Genomic DNA, 19,344 nt, shown 5'->3' with positions numbered 1-19,344 from the left:
CAAGGACCAGTGGTGGCCTATAAACAAAGCCCAACTCATATCACAGCCAGTAAAGAGACATGATTTGGAGATGCCGGTGTTGGACTGGGTACAAAAAAGTTAAAAATCACACTATAACCTGGTGTTGTGTGATTTTTAACTTAGTAAGGAGACAGTTAGCTTGTTTTATGTCTGCAATTACTTGCAGTCAGTGCAATTAAACACAGTCCTGATATTTGCAATTTAAGATGGTGCATTTAGACTGTTATTTTAGATTGTGTAACATCAACAGTTATAATATGAGCCCTGACCTGACTCATGTGGGTTCAGTTTGACATCCTGTTTTGAGTCAAATCAGGTAAAACCTCTAGGAAAAGGATTGCTTTACGCTGAACTAATTTAAATACACTAAGCATGTAGATGCTCCCTCCTATACTTCTAATAGATGTAAAATATAACTACCAGCAATGAAACATAGGTAAATTCACTGCTGGCTTGACAATACCATTCAGTCAAAAGTACTGTCAGTTTCAAATACCATAGAAACAATTTGTGATCACCTGCACAGGATCCAAATACAAAATCTACTGGAAAGGGTTAAAAAAAATGAGGAAATCAATCCATCAAGGCTGCCACATTTTCTGATTACAATGTGGAAATGTTTTAAAAATGTTTATCTTTATTGTGCAACAAAGTTTAGAAAATAGATAATATACAGTATATAATTTTCTACAATAATTGAGAATACTAAATGTATTCAGCATGCCCTAATATTATTTCAACATAATTATCTATTCCACCAAGAAACATACAAAACCTATGCATGAAGTTTCTGTCCCATAATGTTTATTATATTCCATATTGTGTTAAGTCTTTGTTGTCACAATTTGAATTATCTACTTCAATTTCTTCCTGTAAGACCTTCCTTAAAACCTGACGGCTGGAGGAGGAGCGCCTCATCTTCCGCCTGGGAACCCTCCAACCACAAGGTATGAATTCAGATTTCTCCAGTTTCCTCATTTCCCCTCCCCCCACCTTGTCTCAGTCGGTTCCCTCAACTCAGCACCGCCCTCCTAACCTGCAATCTCCTTCCTGACCTCTCCACCCCCACCCCACTCCGGCCTATCACCCTCACCTTGACCTCCTTCCACCTATCCCACCTCCATCGCCCCTCCCCCAAGTCCCTCCTCCCTACCCTTTATCTTAGCCTGCTTGGCTACTGTCTCTCATTCCTGATGAAGGGCTTATGCTCGAAACGTCGAACTCTCTATTCCTGAGATGCTGCCTGGCCTGCTGTGCTTTGACCAGCAACACATTTGCAGCTGTGATCTCCAGCATCTGCAGACCTCATTTTTTACTTCCTTAAAACCTACCTACCTATTAATTTCATACGCCAAATTTTGCCTGACAACTGCGAGAATCTTGCAGTTGCAGTGATCTGCAACACATTATCAATGAGGATGAGCACTTCACCAAGACCTTCCCCACACCTCCATTACTTGCCTTTAAACAACCGCCAAACCTCAAATAGATCATTGTTCGTAGCAAACTGCCCGGCTCTCAAGACAACTCCATACAACCCTGTCACGGTGAACGCTGCAAGACGTGTCAGATTGTGGACATAGATACCACTATGACGCGTGGGAACACCTCCCACCTTGTACGTGGCAGGTACTCATGTGACTCAGCCAACATTGTCTATCTTATACGTTGCAGGCAAGGATGCCCGGAGGCATGGTACATTGGGGAAACCGAGCAAAGGCTACGACAACGGATGAATGGGCACCGCACAACAATCAACAGACAGGAGGGCTCCCTCCCAGTTGGGGAACACTTCAGTGGTCCAGGACATTCAGCCTCAGACCTTCGGGTGACCATCCTCCAAGGTGGACTTCGGGACAGGCAGCAGAGGAAAGTGGCCGACCAGAGGCTGATAGCTAAGTTCGGTACCCATAGGGAGGGCCTCAACCGGGACCTTGGGTTCATGTCACATTACAGGTGATCACCATAGCACTATACACACACTCTCACATACACACGGACACAGGTACACACAGATGCGCACACAGACACCCACACACACCCTTATAGACACACACACCCCCACACTCACACATGCACCCCCTAACAGACTTAAGACACTCTGCATTCACTGCACACACACACACTTTCTCACACTCACAACCCCCAACCCAGACAGACACGCACACAGACAAAGACCCACATGCACACATATATTTTGTGGGGTGAATTTGTACTTGCAGAGTTACATTGCACTTTGCTCAAAAACTGCATACGTTCATGTAGAACTCTGAGCTCAAAAACTGCATGAATTTATGTAAAACTCTGTTATCTCCCTTTTTAGATTAAAATCAATCTAAACATCATGGCATAGACAGAGAACACAGGGGGCTAACACCTTCAACATATTATCTAACTATCACCATTGTTAACAGCTAACTTGAGAATGCAACTTATAAAACAGGTTTTGTGATTTACACATGAAAGAAGTGTAAATCACTGTATTCTAACAGATAAAAGGCTTAACAGACAATCAATTTTTCAATGTATAATTTCAGTTACATCACACTGCAAGTTTTTGCTATAAATTTTGTGTTACGATCGAGCCCTCCACTATCACCTGATGAAAGAGCGTCACTCCGAAAGCTAGTGCTTTCAATAAAACCTGTTGGGGACTATAACCTGGTGTTGTGTGATTTTTAACTTTGTACAGAGCTGAAAATGTGTTGCTGGTTAAAGGACAGCAGGTTAGGCAGCATCCAATTCGAATTTCCTGTTCCTTGGATGCTGCCTAACCTGCTGTGCTTTAACCAGCAACACATTTTCAGCTCTGATCTCCAGTATCTGCAGACCTCACTTTTTACTCGAAGATTTTAACTTTGTACACCCCAGTCCAACACCGGCATCTCCAAATCATGGCGAGAATCTTGGTATATTTTGAGACACTATATGAGGTGATGGTGCTGAATATTTTTCCAATTTCCTCCCTTCAGTCATGACCCTCTTGTGGAGTAGTCCAACAGGCCTGGATCTCAATTAAGTGCCAGCGTTTTGTGTTTGAATGGCAGCAGTCAGTGGTGATATGCCAGCCTTATGAACATGCATAAATGGAGTCCCTGAAAAGGGGCCGCGATTTGCTTTATCAAAATCTCTGAGAGTTGTGAATAGCTATATCAGATCTCCACTTAACGGCATTTCTTCTCATGGAAAGACCTCCAGATTTCCTGGTCGCTCATCACTACAGCCTTCCCACCCAAATAGTACCATCGTCCCGCTCCTGTGCTGTCTCCTTGACACCCTCCCGAAGCAAGCCAACCAAACCTCGACCGCAAAAATAATATAAACGAAAACAAGGAAAATAGGGGCGATAAAAAGGAACGCCGTTGTTGTTTTTTCTTAAAACTTTTTTAAAAAGAAAGACCTTGATGTATTTGCCTTGCGTGGATAACATCGCGATATTCAATAACCTTTGACCTTCCCAGCTTCATATTTTCTAAAATGGCGCTGACCAGAGGTTGTTTGAGGCTTCGCGGACCGAGAGGATGTTATTTTTCCGACTTTTTACACTATCCGACTGTTTATGTATCCCAGTAAGAGCGCGTTCAATGGAAGTCTTTCGTATGATGTATTATTAGCCACTCTCTCTGTGTCTGCGTGGCTTTTTTTTCTTTTTAGACGCCCAATTCTACAACCATCAAATAGATACAAGCACAAAAGATAGTCAACACATAAAGAGTGTATTATAATTTGGGGGTTATGTGAGAAACTTCTTAAAACGAAACAATAGACGCTGATTTATTTATCATATTCCACAAGAAACAAAGTTTTTTTTCACGTCGGCAAATATCAGGATTTTTAGCTGTCTCTTTGACAACCTATCAGGCGATGTGATCTAAATTAATTACAATATTTATTACGTAATTTGGAATTGTTAGCAGTCTTGTGTATAATAACAAATTTGCGATTAAGAGTCTGATGAGGACGATGAAACTGTTATCGATCATCGGGAAGCACCCACATTTGACTTCAGGCCCACAGTAATATTGGCTGACTCTTAACCACCCTTGGGCTATGAGGGATGGACAACAAATGCTGACCTTGCCAGTGACACCCATATTAGTTAATTTAAAAGAAGTCATGACTGCACTTGTTCTGCAGTTAATTTGATTGTGAGGTGATCTCTTCAGTGTAAAATCATTTGGGTGGCACAGTGGTTAGCACTGCTGCCTCACAGCGACAGAGACCCGGGTTCAATTCCCGACTCAGGCGACAGACTGTGTGGAGTTTGCACGTTCTCCCCGTGTCTGCTGAGGTTTCCTCCGGGTGCTGTGGTTTCCTCCCACAGTCCAAAGATGTGCAGGTTAGGTGAATTGACAAGGCTAAATTGCCCATAGGTGAAAGGGTAAATGTAGGGGAATGGGTCTGGGTGATTTGCGCTTTGGTGGGTCAGTGTGGACTCGTTGGGCCAAAAGGCCTGTTTCCACACTGTAAGTAATCTAATCTAATCTTACTGTACAGAATGATGCCATTGAGCAAATTATACTTGTACTTGTACCTTTCAGCTAAAACCATGCAATTAGTTTTACTGTTCTTCATCTTTCTTCTTCCCACCCCCCCCCCCCCCCTCATAAAAAAGAAGATGCTGGATATCTGAATATAAGACTGAAATCGTTGGGAATACTCTGCAGGGCAGGCAGATCTGTGGAAGACAAAACTGTTAACACTTGGGTTAATGGCAGTACATTGAGAGATGCTGACTGATTTGAATACTTTCTGCATTTTCTGTTTATGTTGCAAAATTCCAACATTTGCAGTGTTTTGTCTTTGAGATTGTAAAAGTGTGTGCACATACCTATGGGGCATGCTAATGACTTTCTGACAATGATGGATTTTGAGTTAAACCATAGTAGCTGAATTTCTGTGATCTGTTTGCGGTTGGGGAGGTGCTGGCAGAGTGGTAAAGTCTCTGTTTTAGTTCTGAAATTCAGAAAAAAAAAATCTGGAAGAGAAAGCTAGCCAAGTGGCCGTCTTGTGACCACTGTCGCTTGTTGTAAAAATCAATCTGGTTCACTAAAGCCTTTTAAGGAAGGAAATATGCCATCTTTACACGGTCTGGCCTGCACGTGACTCCAGACCAACGGCAATGTGGTTGACTTTTAACTGCCCTCTAGGTATTTAGGATTGGCCAACCAGCCAGTGACCCCCACATCCCACGAATGATTTTTTTAAAATTTAAAGGCCACGTCCTTGTGGTAGAAACCTGGCTAAAATGTACAGTATGCAATACCTTGCAGTAGTTACAAAACCCGAGCGCAAATACATCAGAGATCCTGTTGAAATGTACAGTTTGCAATGCCCTGCAGAATTTGCAAATCCTTTTGAGCGCAAAGTAAATATTTTGCTGCTGTGTGTAACCCATCATTTGTCCGCTAACTGCAATTTGAAACTTGCCATGTCTTGACAATGTTAAGTGTACTGATGCTTCCCAATGACTTAGTTGGTAAAGTGTTGAATCAGCTGATTTCAGCCAGACAAATAGCAGGAATACTGAATTTGGTCTCAGTGTTCTCAGACTAATGAGAGAAAAGTTGGTCAAAGTTCCAATTCTTGATTGCTCTCCTTTGTTCCTTGTTGAAATCTGCATATGTTAAAGAGTCTGGTTCACTAGTGATGCATTCATCCTTTCTCCTTTATCTCCTTGTACAGCTAGATAACAACAGTTCACCTAGAGATTAATTGATGGCATTCTTATTTTATCCTCCCATCTGCTCTGCTCTCTGCCCCCACCTCAGGCTTACTGGTCACCCACTCTCTCAATTTTTCACAACTGCGAAGAGGAGAAGCATCATCTCAAAGGTCAAACGTTTGAATGCAAAATATGAACAATTTCTGGAAAGAAACTTTCCACGTTTTTATGTGATCTATTCAACCTTTTTCAGAGGTGAGTTAATGGTCAGAAGATGTTGATTACTCTTCAGCAGCATGGGTGACAAAAGCTGTAGGGGTATGGTGAAAGAGAGAAATAAGCAATTTGTTACATACTGATATAATACACTGTATAGAAACAAGTCAAATTATATTCTCCATCCATTTCTACAGTGTAGTTGTTGACCATTAAATTTGGGGAACATTCCCTAGATTAACAGAATGTCTGTACGGTCTCTCCTGTTTCAGTGAGTAAAAGCATTTCCCAGTGTCACACTAAACTTCATAAACCAAATAATTTGATTTGTGGTCTGTTGAATCAGTCCATCTTGAACAGGGCTGCAATTGGGATTTTGACATTTTACTCAGGGAAGGAGGAGGACAAAACAACCAACCAGGGTACTCCTTCAAATTGCTACTCCGTGACCACATTCAACAACTTGCTTGAATTCACATTGCACCTTAACTCTCAAAAATGCCCTATGACTATTCGGAGGAAACAAGGACAAGATGTTAAGCCATTATAGAAGATACAAGCAATCAAAAGATTGGTTGAAAAGGGGGTGTTTTATGTCATCTTAAAGTTGCAGGCAGGATTTGAAATTGACTTTGAGATTGCAGTTGAGATGCCATCAATTAATAGATGAACAGAACACATTAATTAACATGAAAGTCTGGCTTATAATAAGCAACTGTATAAAGTAAGTCTCAATTTCTAGGCAGGTAGGGTGAGAATATAGGGAGCTTTGTGGATGAAACATGAATTTAAAATTCTGTACTCTTTTCCAACGGAGCCAGCGTGGATTAATTGTAGATCTATGCTACAGTCCGAGGGTGGCCAGATGCTGTGAGATGGAATATTTTGAGCACATGTATGTCCATGATTTTTCTACAGTGTTACGCTGGAATTTCTTTTTACACAAATGCAGTGTATAGTCCAGTGATCTAGGTAGCGAATCCAAAACAATACATGGTCTTTCTTGACTGTAAACAAAAGTTGAAATTAATAGTGTGAAATCAAAACCATTCATTATACTGGTACATATCAAATATTTAATAAATAAATAAGAATTTTTAATCTCTGTATTTTTGCTAAAATTAGTGAAACAGGACTTTTGACCTTAGGATAATATTAGAGTATCTTGTTTTTCAATAGTATAATTGGCATGAATCTAAAGCACTTCTGCTAGTTCTTTTTTCATGTTATTTGCATTTGACAAATTTTAAAGGAATCTAATTTATCCACTGTACTTAGGGTGGCATGGCGGCTCAATGGTTAGCACTGCTGTCTCACAGCACCATGGACCTGGGTTCAATTCCACCCTTGGGTTACTGTCTGTGTGGAGTTTGCACATTCTCCCTGTATCTGCATGAGTTTCCTCTGGGTGCTCTGGTTTCCTCCCACAGTCCAAAGAGTGCAGCGTAGATGGATTGACCATGCTAAATGTAGGGTTACAGGGATTGGGTGGGGGAGTGTTGGTGTGGACTTGATGGGTCAAATGACCTGTTTCCACACTATAGGGAGTCAATGATACTTGGACACAAACAAGAGCACAAATATTATTTAATGAATGTTTTCCACTTCTATTTTCTTGGTCTTCCTCTTTCAAAATTTGCTTGATTTGCTTTTGTTTTTGATTCTTGCATGAGATGTGGCTGCATTTGTTGCCCATCCTTAAATGCTCTTGTGACAGCAGTGGTGGTGAGCTACCATCTTGAACCTCTGCAGTCCATATGGTGTAGCTACAACCACAATATTATTCAGAATTAATTTCCAGTATTTTGACTCAACCGTAGTAAAGGAATGGTAATATATTTCCAAGTCAGGATGGTGATATATTTCCAAGTCAGGATGGTGTGTGACATGGAGGGGAATTCTTAGGTGATGGTGTTCCCATATATCTGCTGCCCTTGTCCTCAGTGGCAGAGTTAGCAGGTTTGGAAGGTACCTTCTAAGGAGCCTTGGTCAGTTATTGAGTGTATCTTGTAGGTGGTACACACTGCTGTCAGATGGAGTGAATGAGGTGATATGTATGGTGCTAATCAAGCAGGCTGCTTTGACGTGGATGGTGTCGAGCTTCTTGAGTGAAAGCGGAGCCACGCTCATTCAAGCAGGTGAAGAGTATTTCATCGCACTCCTGACAGTGCCTTGTCAATGGTAGATAGGCTTTGGAGAGTCAGGAGGTGAGTTATTTTCCTGAAAATTCCCAGCCTCTGACTTCCTGTAGCCACACTATTTATCTGGCTGGCTAAAAGCTTGACTAGTTCTGGAGCACACGTCTTCAGTATTACTGCTGGGATGTTATCAGGGCCATAGGCTTTGAAGGAGTATCCTGTTCCTTCAGCTATTTCTTGATATCAAGTGGAGTGAATCAGATTTGTTAAAGTCTTACATCTGTGATGCGGAGGCCAAGATGGATCATTCACTCAACACCTTCGGCTGAAGGTAGCTTCAAATGCTTGATCCTTGTCTTTTGTGCTGATGTGCTAGGTTCCCCCATCATTGAGTATGGGGATACTTGTGGGACCACCACCTCCAATTTGTTTAATAGTCCACTATCACTCATTCATGGATGTGGCAGGACTGCAGAGGTTAGAGGAGAAAGTGAGGATTGCAGATGTTGGAGATCAGAGCTGAAAATGTGTTACTGGAAAAGCGCAGCAGGTCAGGCAGCATCCTAGGAGCAGGAGAATCGGCGTTTCGGGCATGAGCCCTTTAGGGATGAGGAAAGTGTGCCAAGCGGGCTAAGATAAAAGGTAGGGAGGAGGGACTTGGGAGAGGGGCGTTAGAAATGCGATAGGTGGAAGGAGGTTAAGGTGAAGGTGATAGGCCAGAGTGGGGGTGGGGGTGGAGAGGTCAGGAAGAAGATTGCAGGTTAGGAAGGTGGTGCTGAGTTTCGAGGGTTGGGACTTAGACAAGGTGGGGGGAGGGGAAATGAGGAAACTGGAGAAATCTGAGTTCATCCCTTGTGGTTGGAGGGTTCCTAGGCAGAAGATGAGACGCTCTTCCTCCAGCTGTCGTGTTGCTATGGTCTGGCGATGGAGGAGTCCAAGGACCTGCACATCCTTGGTGGAGTGGGAGGGGGAGTTGAAGTGTTGAGCCACGGGGTGGTTGTGTTGGTTGGTCCGGGTGTCCCAGGGGTGTTCTCTGAAAAGTTCCGCAAGGATGTGGCCTGTCTCCCCAAAATAGAGGAGGCCACATCGGGTGCAGTGGATGCAGTAAATGATGTGTGTGGAGGTGCAGGTGAATTTGTGGCGGATATGGAAGGATCCCTTGGGGCCTTGGAGGGAAGTAAGGGGGGAGGTGTGGGCACAAGTTTTGCATTTCTTGCGGTTGCAGGGGAAGGTGCCGGGAGTGGAGGTTGGGTTGGTGGGTTCGGAGCGCTGATAGGGGAGGGGAGGGAAATATATCCCTGATGGTCAGGTCCGTTTGGAGGTGGCGGAAATGAAGACGGATGATACGATGTATATGGAGGTTGGTGGGGTGGTAGGTGAGAACCAGTGGGGTTCTGTCCTGGTGGCGATTGGAGGGGCGGGGCTCCAGGGCGGAGGAGCAGGAAGTGGAGGAGATGCGGTGAAGGGCATCGTCGATCATGTCTGGGGGGAAATTGCGGTCTTTGAAGAAGGAGGCCATCTGGGTTGTACGGTATTGGAATTGGTCCTCCTGGGAGCAAATGCGGTGGAGACGAAGGAATTAGGAATATGGGATGGACCATGTGTTGCTAGAAAAGCGCAGCAGGTCAGGCAGCATCCAAGGAGCAGGAGAATCAACGTTTCGGGCATGAGTCCTTCTTCAGGAATTGTGTTATAACCTATAGATGCTTTAAAATTTCATGCTTTAGAAACAGTGCCTCCAATTCATCAATAGTGTTATAGTGAATTTGTGTTAATGAAACATGTGTTATAGCACAACGACCTGTATGTAAATACAAATATTTCTTTCATGGAATCTTATGGCACAGAAGGAGGCTATTCAGCCCTCTGCACCTCTGCGAGCACATTGAAAGGTTATGCAGTGAAACCTACTCTCCTGTACTTAGTCCATAGTCCTGTATTTTTCTTCCTTTTCAAGTATTTATCCAATTTCTTTTTGGAATGTTACCATTGAATATGCTTTCACTGAACTTTCAGGTAGTACATTCCAGATCATCATAACTCGCTGTGTTTTACAAAAGAAAAATCATCATCTTCTTGTCGTTTGTATGGAACAGTAGTTTCACAATCGATATTTTTTCACTTTGTGTACATTATAGGTTTCCATTTATTGTATCTTGACTTTAAGGAAGTCACTGGAATAAAACATAAGATGGCTGATCAGGGGCTGAAGTACAACCAGCTGCATTACAGGGAAATGGAAAAATTAAGACAGGTAGGAGTCTCTTTTCACATCCTAAGTGAAGGTCACTGTGCTGCAGAATGACTCATTCTTTTGTTATTCCTGTTCTAGATACTGAGGCATTAAGATGCCATTTTCATCCATAGAATCATAATTGTTCAAAACGTTTCGTCTGTTTGTCAATGCTTTAAACCTTGTTTGTCTGAGTCAAACACACTGGATCCTAGTTGAGAAAATAAACATACACTGACATCTCCAAAGCTTATATTAATGCCAAACACATGATTTTGGGGTGCAGGAGCAGACAAAGTGAGACCCAGCAATTTTTAGTTCACTCTTGGGCCGCTGATATTGGTGCGGGAAATGGAGATTGTCACTTTGTTTAGAGTGGTCTGTTCCTCTGAAATTGTGGCTGAATTGAAGAAGCTTTATTCTACATTTAAATTGTGCTATAACAAGCAGGGAGTTCTCCCTGCCAGCACAAGATGCCTGAAATGGCAAGTGTCCCATTCCTCACCTTGATCAATGCACAAAGGTGAAAGCACAGAAGTAGAAGTCGAAGCAACAGGAGTGATATTTCACTTTGTAATGAGTGGTAATGAATTCAACAAATTCAAGCTTTGTATTTGTATGTTTACGCAACTATGTATTGTGCAATGTTTTCAAGTAAACTAACAATTAGTCATTTGGTAGTACAGAACTTGAAACAAACATTTTGTTGAAGCTTTTAACCTTGCACTGATCAGGACAGCTTGCAAAAATATCAATAAAGCAGGAAAGTGACATTTGTAATGTATTACAGGGAGAGTGCTGATTATGTGAATATAAATTTCAGTGGCAGAGTGATGTACGTCATACATCCCAAAGACTTGTGGATCGTATCAAATAGCATATCCCTTCAGTTGCTTGCAACACACAAAGTACTAACCATGCCCAACCAACCCACATTTGCGAAACTTGCAACATGTCCAACGTTAGACGTGATTCTGCAGTTGGATAACGTGTCCTGGAAAATTGAGTGTGTTCAAAGATTTACAATCCTAAATTTGTCTTCAGTGTAAGTTGGACTCGCAGTCTAGCACACTTACATATATTGGAAGCTATGTATATTAATACCAAAGACCTTATTCTTTGCAAACAGAAAGAACACATGCATACATTGTACCTGGTTCAATTTGACAAAATAAGTGGCAGCCATTTGCTGGTTTATTTCTCAGAGCAATGTTCTGACCAATCTCAGTCCACCTGCCTGGTTTGAAATCTAAGCAAAGCCTAACGGCAGTTAACATTCAATTGTCATTTAATGTTGCATTCTTCATGGCCTGCCTCTACCAATCAGAGTTCGGTTGCCAACTAATCAGCACTCTTCTGTAATACAGTATAAGTTGTTTTCTCCTTTATTGGTATTCTTGTGAACCAACCTGGTGAGTGCAAGACTAAAAAGCTTTGATAAAATATCTTTTTTTTTAACCAATACTAAGCTTACAATGTTAACTATCTGGAGACATAAGTTTTTAGCAGCAATCTGTGTAAATCTTTTCTCTTCCAGTTTCGCAGAGATATTATAAAGGTGATACCTGTGGTGCTGCTATCACTTCCGCCATTTGCAAACTATATGGTGTTTGTATTGATGTGAGTATTTAAATATTTTTCAGTTGTATTCTGGTGTTATGTAACGTCAATCCAGCCTTTTTCAGAAATGCTTTAGGATCAAAGCTTTAAACTTTGGTACTATTATTAATACTGTCTCTCAGTTCAGCGCATGCACCTTGAAAATTGGTAACAACACATGACTTCCATGTACACAGATATGGTGATATAGTACTCATGTTACTTGAGTGGTAACACAAAGACACAGGCTAAATGTTCTGAAGGCCTGGGTTAAATTCACCTTGTTCATTATTGCTCTTAAGGAAATAAATCTGCCATCCTTACCTAGCATGGTCTACATTTGACAGCATATCAGGATATATACATTTGTACTGCAGTGGTAACTTGACGACTGTCCAACAATTTGTTTGACTGTTACTTGTCCTTGAAGTGCCCTGGCAAGCAACTCCATTCACAAGCAATTAGGGGTGGGCAACAAATGCTGGCCGTGTCACTGATGCCCACATTCCAGGAAAGAATTTTAAATGTCAATGTAAGATAAACTGTCTAACCTTCATTGCAGAAACTCAGTGGTGTGCAAAAATGACCTGCAGTGAATGCTCTTCCTTCCCTGTGAGGAAGTATCTGGCCTCACATTGGCGCTTTCTCTTGTAGGCAGAATGGGAGACTGTGTGTATGGTATGAAATAGTAAAGTAAGTTTAATTCTATACAGCACCCTGCTACCAGCAGTATTATTCTTAATTACTATGGGCAGAACTGGTGTCCAGTTTCTAAACCAACTCTCTCTTATTTAGTCATAGAGTCCAACAGCACGGAGACAGGTCCTTGGCCCAAACTGGTCCATGCCGACCAAAATGTCCATCCACGCTAACCCCATTTTCCTGCACGTGGCCCATATCCTTCTAATCCTTTCCAATCTATGTATTTGTCCAAATGTCTTTTAAATGTTGTTAGTGTACCCACCTCAACCACTTCCACTGGCAGCTCATTCCAAATCCTCCATGTAAAAAGCTTGCCTCTCTGGTTCCCTTTTATTCTTTCCTCTAACCTTAAACTGATTTCCTCTTGTCCTCTATTTCCCCAGCTTGGAAAAAGACTAAGTGCATTCACCCTCTCCATACCTCTCATGATTTTATACACTGCGATAAGATCTCCCCTCAGTCTCTTACGCTCTAAAGATAAAAAGTCCTAGCTTGTCCAGCCTCTCCCTATAACTCAGACCATTGAGTTCTGACAACATCCTTGTACGTTTCTTCTGCACTCTTTCCAGTTTAATAACATCCTTCCTATAACAAGGTGACCAAAACTGAACACAATACTCCCAAGTGCAACCTCACCAGCGTCCTGTAAAACTGCAAGATAACTTCCCAACTTCTATATTCAATGCTCTGACTGATGAAGGCCAGTGTGCCAAAAGCCTCCTGTACTGCCCTGTCTACCTGTGACTCCGCTTTCAGAGAACTGTGACCCTGAACTTCAAGATCCCTCTGTTCCACAACACCATTTCAGGCCCAACCATTCACCATGAAACACCTATCTTGATTTGACTTTCTAAAATGCAAGCCTTCACACTTATCTATATTAAATTCCATTTGCCATTTCTCGGCCCACTTCCCCAGCTGATCAAGGTCCTGCTACAATTTCTGATACCCTTCCTCGCTGTCCACCTATTTTAGTATAGTAGCAAACTTACTTTTCATGCCCTGTACATTCTCATCGAAATCATTAATATAGACAATAAACAGCAATGGGCCCAGCACCGACTCCTGAGGCATTCCACTCGTCACAAGCCCCTAGTCCAACAAGTGTCCTTCCACTATTACCCTCTGCTTCTTACCATCAAGCCAATCTTGTATCCAATTTGCCAGCTCGCCCTTAATCCCATGCGCTCTAACCTTCCAGAGCAGCCTACTATGTGGAACCTTATGAAAGGCTTTATTGAAATCCATATAGACTACGTCTACTGCCCTGCCCTCATCAACCTTCCTGGTCACTATCAAAGAGCTCTAATAAATTTGTGAGGCATGATCTCCCACTCGCACAGCCATGCTGATTATCCCAATGAAGCCCTGTCTTTCCAAATGCTCGTATATCCCATCTCTCAGAATCTTCTCAAGTAACTTACCCACCACAGATGTTAAGCTTACCGATCTATAGTTCCCAGACTTTTCTTTGCAGCCCTTCTTGAGTAATGGCACGTTATTCGCTACCCTCCAGTCCTCCAGGAACGCACCTGTGGCTAACAATAATGCAAAAAATATCGGCCAGGGACCCCACAATTTCTTCTCTAGCTTCTTGCAGGATTCTTGGATATATCTGGTCAGGACCAGGAGATTTATCCACCTTCTTGCATTCTAATACATCCAGCACCTCCTCTGATGTGAAATGGACTGTCCCCAAGATATGAGCACTAGCTTTCCCAAGTTCCCAAATCTTCATGGTGAACACAATAGTCATTGAGAACCATGCCCATTTCCTGCGGTTCTACACATACATGTCCATTTTGGTCCTTGAGGAGCCCTATTCTCACTCCAGTTATTCTTTTTCCTTTAATATAATTGAAGTACTTCTCAAACAGAATTGTGCTGTTAATGAAGTACATTTGCATAGAGCCATTGACAACAGAAGAGGCACAGGCTTGTGTACTTATGGTGGGAATCTTCTAGCGTACTGGTCTATACCGCTTGGGGCCCATCTCTCTTTCATTTGCCACAATCCCATGCCATGGGAAGTGACCTTTTGTACAAATTGTTGCGTGTTCCCCTCTGTTATAACCATTTACCCCTCCTTTGAACCCATCCTTTGTTTATATATTTGTCTCCTTATCACTTTCTTTTGCCTTGTACAGTCATCACTTTTATCATTTAATTGTTCCTGCCTTCCTAGCTCCTTTATACTTTCTGTACCCCTTTTCTCTGTGCCTAATTGTATGTTCATTTCTAAACCTCCAGTTCTGATGAAAAGATGATGCCACAATATGTTAATTGTTTCTCCCTCCAGTAGATGTTGCCAGACCTGTTGTGCATTTCCAGCATCTTCTGTTATTAATTTAGATTGCTAGTCTTCATTTTCTCCATTTTCTAAGTGAGTTATTTAGCCCATTTTGATGTATGCAGTTTGCTCGAGGTCCATTGCGTTGAGCAATGAATGTGAAAGACCAAGTAAAAGCAAATCCTCAAGTGTTTATTTGTGTCGTATCTTGTCCTGTTTGTAGCTGCTCCTGCCAGGAGATCTGCTGTCACGGTATATACCAATCTCATCTGTTCAAGGTTTTTGTAAAGACTTGTAGCTCGGGTGCCAATTGTAGTTGTTGTGGGTGTGTTCACCGAGCTGGGAAGTTGGTTTGCAGACATTTTATCCTCTTTCTAGGTAACATCCTCAGTGCTGTTGAGCCTCCTGTATTGTGTAGGTTGGAATTTATTTGATTTCATTCCCACTGCTTCCAGTTGCTCATTGCAGTGGTCAGTATATTGGGTCGAGGTCAATGTGTTTATTGATGGATCCGTGGATGTGTGCCAAGCTTCTAAGAATTCTCTGGCTATCCTCTGTTTGGCTTGTCCTATTATTGTTGTGTTGTCCCAGTCAAATTTGTGGTCCTTGTCATCTATGAGTATAGATACTAAAGATAGCTGATCATGGTGTTTATGATGTTCATGAATGCGGATCACTAGTTGTCTGTCTGTTTGTCCTATGTAGTATTTTGTGCAGTCTCTGCATGGAATCTTGTATACTATGTTTGTCCCGCATATGATGGGTTTTGGGTCTTTTGTTCTGGTGAGTTGGCGGAGTGTGACTGTTAGTTTATGTGCTGTCAAAAATCCGAATGGTCAGAGGATTCTGGCTGTCAGTTCCGAGTTTTCTTTTAATATATTAGGGAGCATGGTTGGTGTGTTGGATTGTGGCATGTCCTTGTCACGTTGTTTGTCTGCCAAGCAAATGAAGTTGAGGGGATATCAGCTCTTGGCAAAGACTTTGTAACGGTATTCTTCCTCTCTTCACAAGTCAGGAGTGCTGCAGTATGTTGTCGCCCTTTTGAATAGGATCCTAATGCAGCTTCTCTTGTGCGTGTTTGGGTGGTTGCTGTTATAATTCAGGATCTGGTCCGTGTGTGGCTTTTCTGTACACTTTTGTACATTACCCATTCTGTGTTCTTTCTACCGTCATATCCAGCAATCTGTTGTGCCATCCTCACAGATCCATGGCAGCTCTTCTGCAACCACTCTGACATGTCAGTCATCCAATTATGCCGAAGTCCACCTCTCTGCCCTCTGTGTTACTGTTTAGAAGAGATCTCTATAGCTTTGCAGCTTTGATAAATGGGTAAAGTACTGGCAGTTTAGTTTCTAGATGTCATACTTTTTCTCTTGCCAGGTCAAGTGCCTTGTCTTTAGTCTTATGATCTTTGTGTGGAATTTGAAGTATACAATTTGGCAGGTACTTTACAAAAGCTTCTGTTTTCTTCCACAGATTGTTGCCCAGATTTCTAAGGTATACAGAATGTAGCATCTTATGAACTTTCTTTTCCACCTCAGAGTTATAGAGTCATAGAGACGTACAGCACGGAAACAGACCCTTCGGTCCAACTTGTCCATGCCGACCAGATATCTCAACCCAATCTAGTCCCATCTGCCAGCACCGGGCCCATATCCCTCCAAACCCTTCCTATTCATATGCCCATCCAAATGCCTTTTAAATGTTGCAATTGTACCAGCCTCCACCACTTTCTCTGGCAGCTCATTCCATACATGTACCACCCTCTGTGTGAAAACCCTTAGGTCTCTTTTATATCTTTCCCCTCTCACCCTAAATCTATACCCTCTAGTTCTGGACTCCCCCACCCCAGGGAAGGGACTTTGTTTATCCTATCCATGCCCCTCATAATTTTGTAAACATCTATAAGTTCACCCCTCAGCCTGTGACCCTCCAGGGAAAACAGCCCCAGCCTGTTCAGCCTCTCCCTATAGCTCAAATCCTCCAATCCTGGCAACATCCTTGTAAATCTTTCCCGAACCCTTTCAAGTTTTGCAACATCCTTCCGATAGGAAGGAGACCAGAATTGCACGGAATATTCCAAACGTGGCCTAACCAATGTCCTGTGCAGCTGCAACATGACCTCCCAACTCCTGTACTCAATACTCTGACCAATAAAGGCAAGCATACCAAACACCTTCTTCACTATCCTATCTATCTGTGACTCCACTTTCAAGGAGCGCTGAACCTGCACTCCAAGGTCTGTTTGTTCAGCAACACTCCCTAGGACCTTACCATTAAGTGTATAAACCCTGCTAAGATTTGACTTCCCAAATTGCAACACCTCGCATTTATCTGAATTAAACTCCATCTGCCACTTCTCAACCCACTGGCCCATCTGATTAAGATCCTTATACAGATGTACAGCACAGAAAAAGACTCTTTGGTCCAACTCACCTATGCTGACCAGATATCCTCAATTAATCTAGTCCCATTTGCCAGCATTTTGCCCATATCTCTCTCAACCCTTCCTGCTCATGTACCCATCAGATGACATTTAAATATTGTAACTGTACAAGGCTCCTCCAATTTCTGTGGCAGCTAATTCCATACACACCACCTTCTGTGTGAAAAAGTGGCAGCTTTTGGGCGGCATGGTGGCACAGTGGTTAGCACTGCTGCCTCACAGCGCCTGTTGACCCGGGTTCAATTCCCGACTCAGGCGACTGACTGTGTGGAGTTTGCACGTTCTCCCCGTGTCTGCGTGGGTTTCCTCCGGGTGCTCCGGTTTCCTCCCACAGTCACAAAGATGTGCGGGTCAGGTGAATTGGCCAAGCTAAATTGCCCATAGTGTTAGGTAAGGGGTAAATGTAGGGGTATGGGTGGGTTGCGCTTCGGCGGGTCGGTGTGGACTTGTTGGGCCGAAGGGCCTGTTTCCACACTGTAAGTCTAATCTAATGTCCCTTTTAAATCTTTCCCCTCTCACCTTAAACCTATGCCATCTAGTTTTGGACTCCCCAACTCAGGGAAAAGACCTTGGCTATTTACCCTATCCGTGTCCCTTATAATTTTATAAAACCTCTGTAAGGTTACCCTCAGCCTCTGATGCTCCAGGGAAAATAGCCCCACCCTATTCAGCCTCTCCCTTTAGCTGAATCCCTGCAATCCCAGCAACATCCTTGTAAATCTTTTCTGTACCTTTTCAAGTTTAACAACATCTTTCCTTATAGCAGGGAGACCAGAATTGAACGCAGTATTCCAAAAGTGTCCTAGCCAATGTCCTGTACAGCTGCAACATGACATCTCAACTCCTATAGTCGAGAGTGTGGTGCTGGAAAAGCACAGCATGTCAGGCAGCATCCGAGGAGCAGGAGAATCAACGTGTCGGGCATAAACCCTTCATCAGGAAGTGCTTATACCACACTCTCGACTCTGATCTCCAGCATCTGCAGTACTCACTTTCTCCTAGTTGATCCCAACTCCAATACTTAATGCACTAACCAATAAAGGCAAGCGTACCAAACACCACCTTCATTATCCTATCTACCTGTGACCCTACCTTCAGGGTACTCGGAACTTGCACAGCAAGATCTCTTTGTTTGGCAACATTCCCCAGGACCCTATCATTAAGTGTATAAGTCCTGCCCCTGATTTGACTTAGGAAATGCAACACTTTACATTTATCTAAATTAAATTCCTTCTGCCACTCATCCCATTGGCCCATTTGTTCATCTGATCAAGGTCCCATTGTACTCTGAGGTAACCTTCTTAACTTATTATCACACCATCTGCCTTCATGTTTGTTATTGGAACAGAACATTGTATCACATGGATTGGTTCCAGTCAGTGTTTTTATAAGGAGTGGTAGTGAAGCTTTATGTGAATCTTAAGGGCAGTAAAGATACAACAGTGTCAAAATTGTTGGCGCGTCTGCCAGCATTGATCTGCTGAACTCGCATGTTTCTGAAATCTGTATGTAACAATTTGTAGCTGGTGGATTTGTTCTCAAGACATTTCATCACCATGCTAGGTAACAATCATCAGTGAACATTGGTATTCTGTCTCATTTACTATTTATGTGTCGTGGTTTGTTGTGGGAGGTGATACTATTTCCACTTCTGTTTCTGAGAGATTAGTGATTGGGGTCCAAATCTATATGTCTGTTGATGGAGTTTCAGTTTGAATACCAGGCCTCTAGGAATTTCTGCACGTGTCTTTGTTTAGCCTGTTTCAGGGTGGATGCATTGTCCTAGTCAAACTGGTGTCCCTCTTTGTCTGTGTGTATGGATACCAGTAATAGTTGGTCATCTTTTGGTGGCTAGTTGGTGCTCATGTATCCTGGTGGCTAGTTTCCTGTCTGTTTGTCCGATATAATGTTTGTTGTAATATTTTGTATTTAATGTTCGTTCTGCTGGCTGTGGGGTACGGGATCAGTAGCTGTTTCAGTGTGGTGGTAGGTTGATGGGTTTCCTTTGACCTGACAGCCCTATTCACACCAATA

The 19,344-nt window shown here is 42.7% G+C and overlaps 1 protein-coding gene across 1 annotated transcript in view; it reads left to right on the top strand.

Annotated features, from left to right (window-relative positions):
- Positions 1 to 19,344, top strand: part of letmd1 (LETM1 domain containing 1) — a 44,365-nt gene that overhangs the window by 6,936 nt on the left and 18,085 nt on the right. The window contains exons 2-5 of the mRNA XM_060820974.1: positions 3,483 to 3,590; positions 5,793 to 5,941; positions 10,179 to 10,294; positions 11,811 to 11,893. Coding sequence (XP_060676957.1) covers positions 3,483 to 3,590; positions 5,793 to 5,941; positions 10,179 to 10,294; positions 11,811 to 11,893 — 456 coding nt within the window. The remainder of the gene's footprint in view (positions 1 to 3,482; positions 3,591 to 5,792; positions 5,942 to 10,178; positions 10,295 to 11,810; positions 11,894 to 19,344) is intronic.

The sequence above is a fragment of the Hemiscyllium ocellatum genome, chromosome X (genome assembly GCF_020745735.1).
Source record: "Hemiscyllium ocellatum isolate sHemOce1 chromosome X, sHemOce1.pat.X.cur, whole genome shotgun sequence".
Classification (NCBI taxonomy): domain Eukaryota; kingdom Metazoa; phylum Chordata; class Chondrichthyes; order Orectolobiformes; family Hemiscylliidae; genus Hemiscyllium; species Hemiscyllium ocellatum.
Note: the sequence above shows the minus strand (reverse complement) of the source record. Positions and strands in the feature narration are given on the sequence as shown.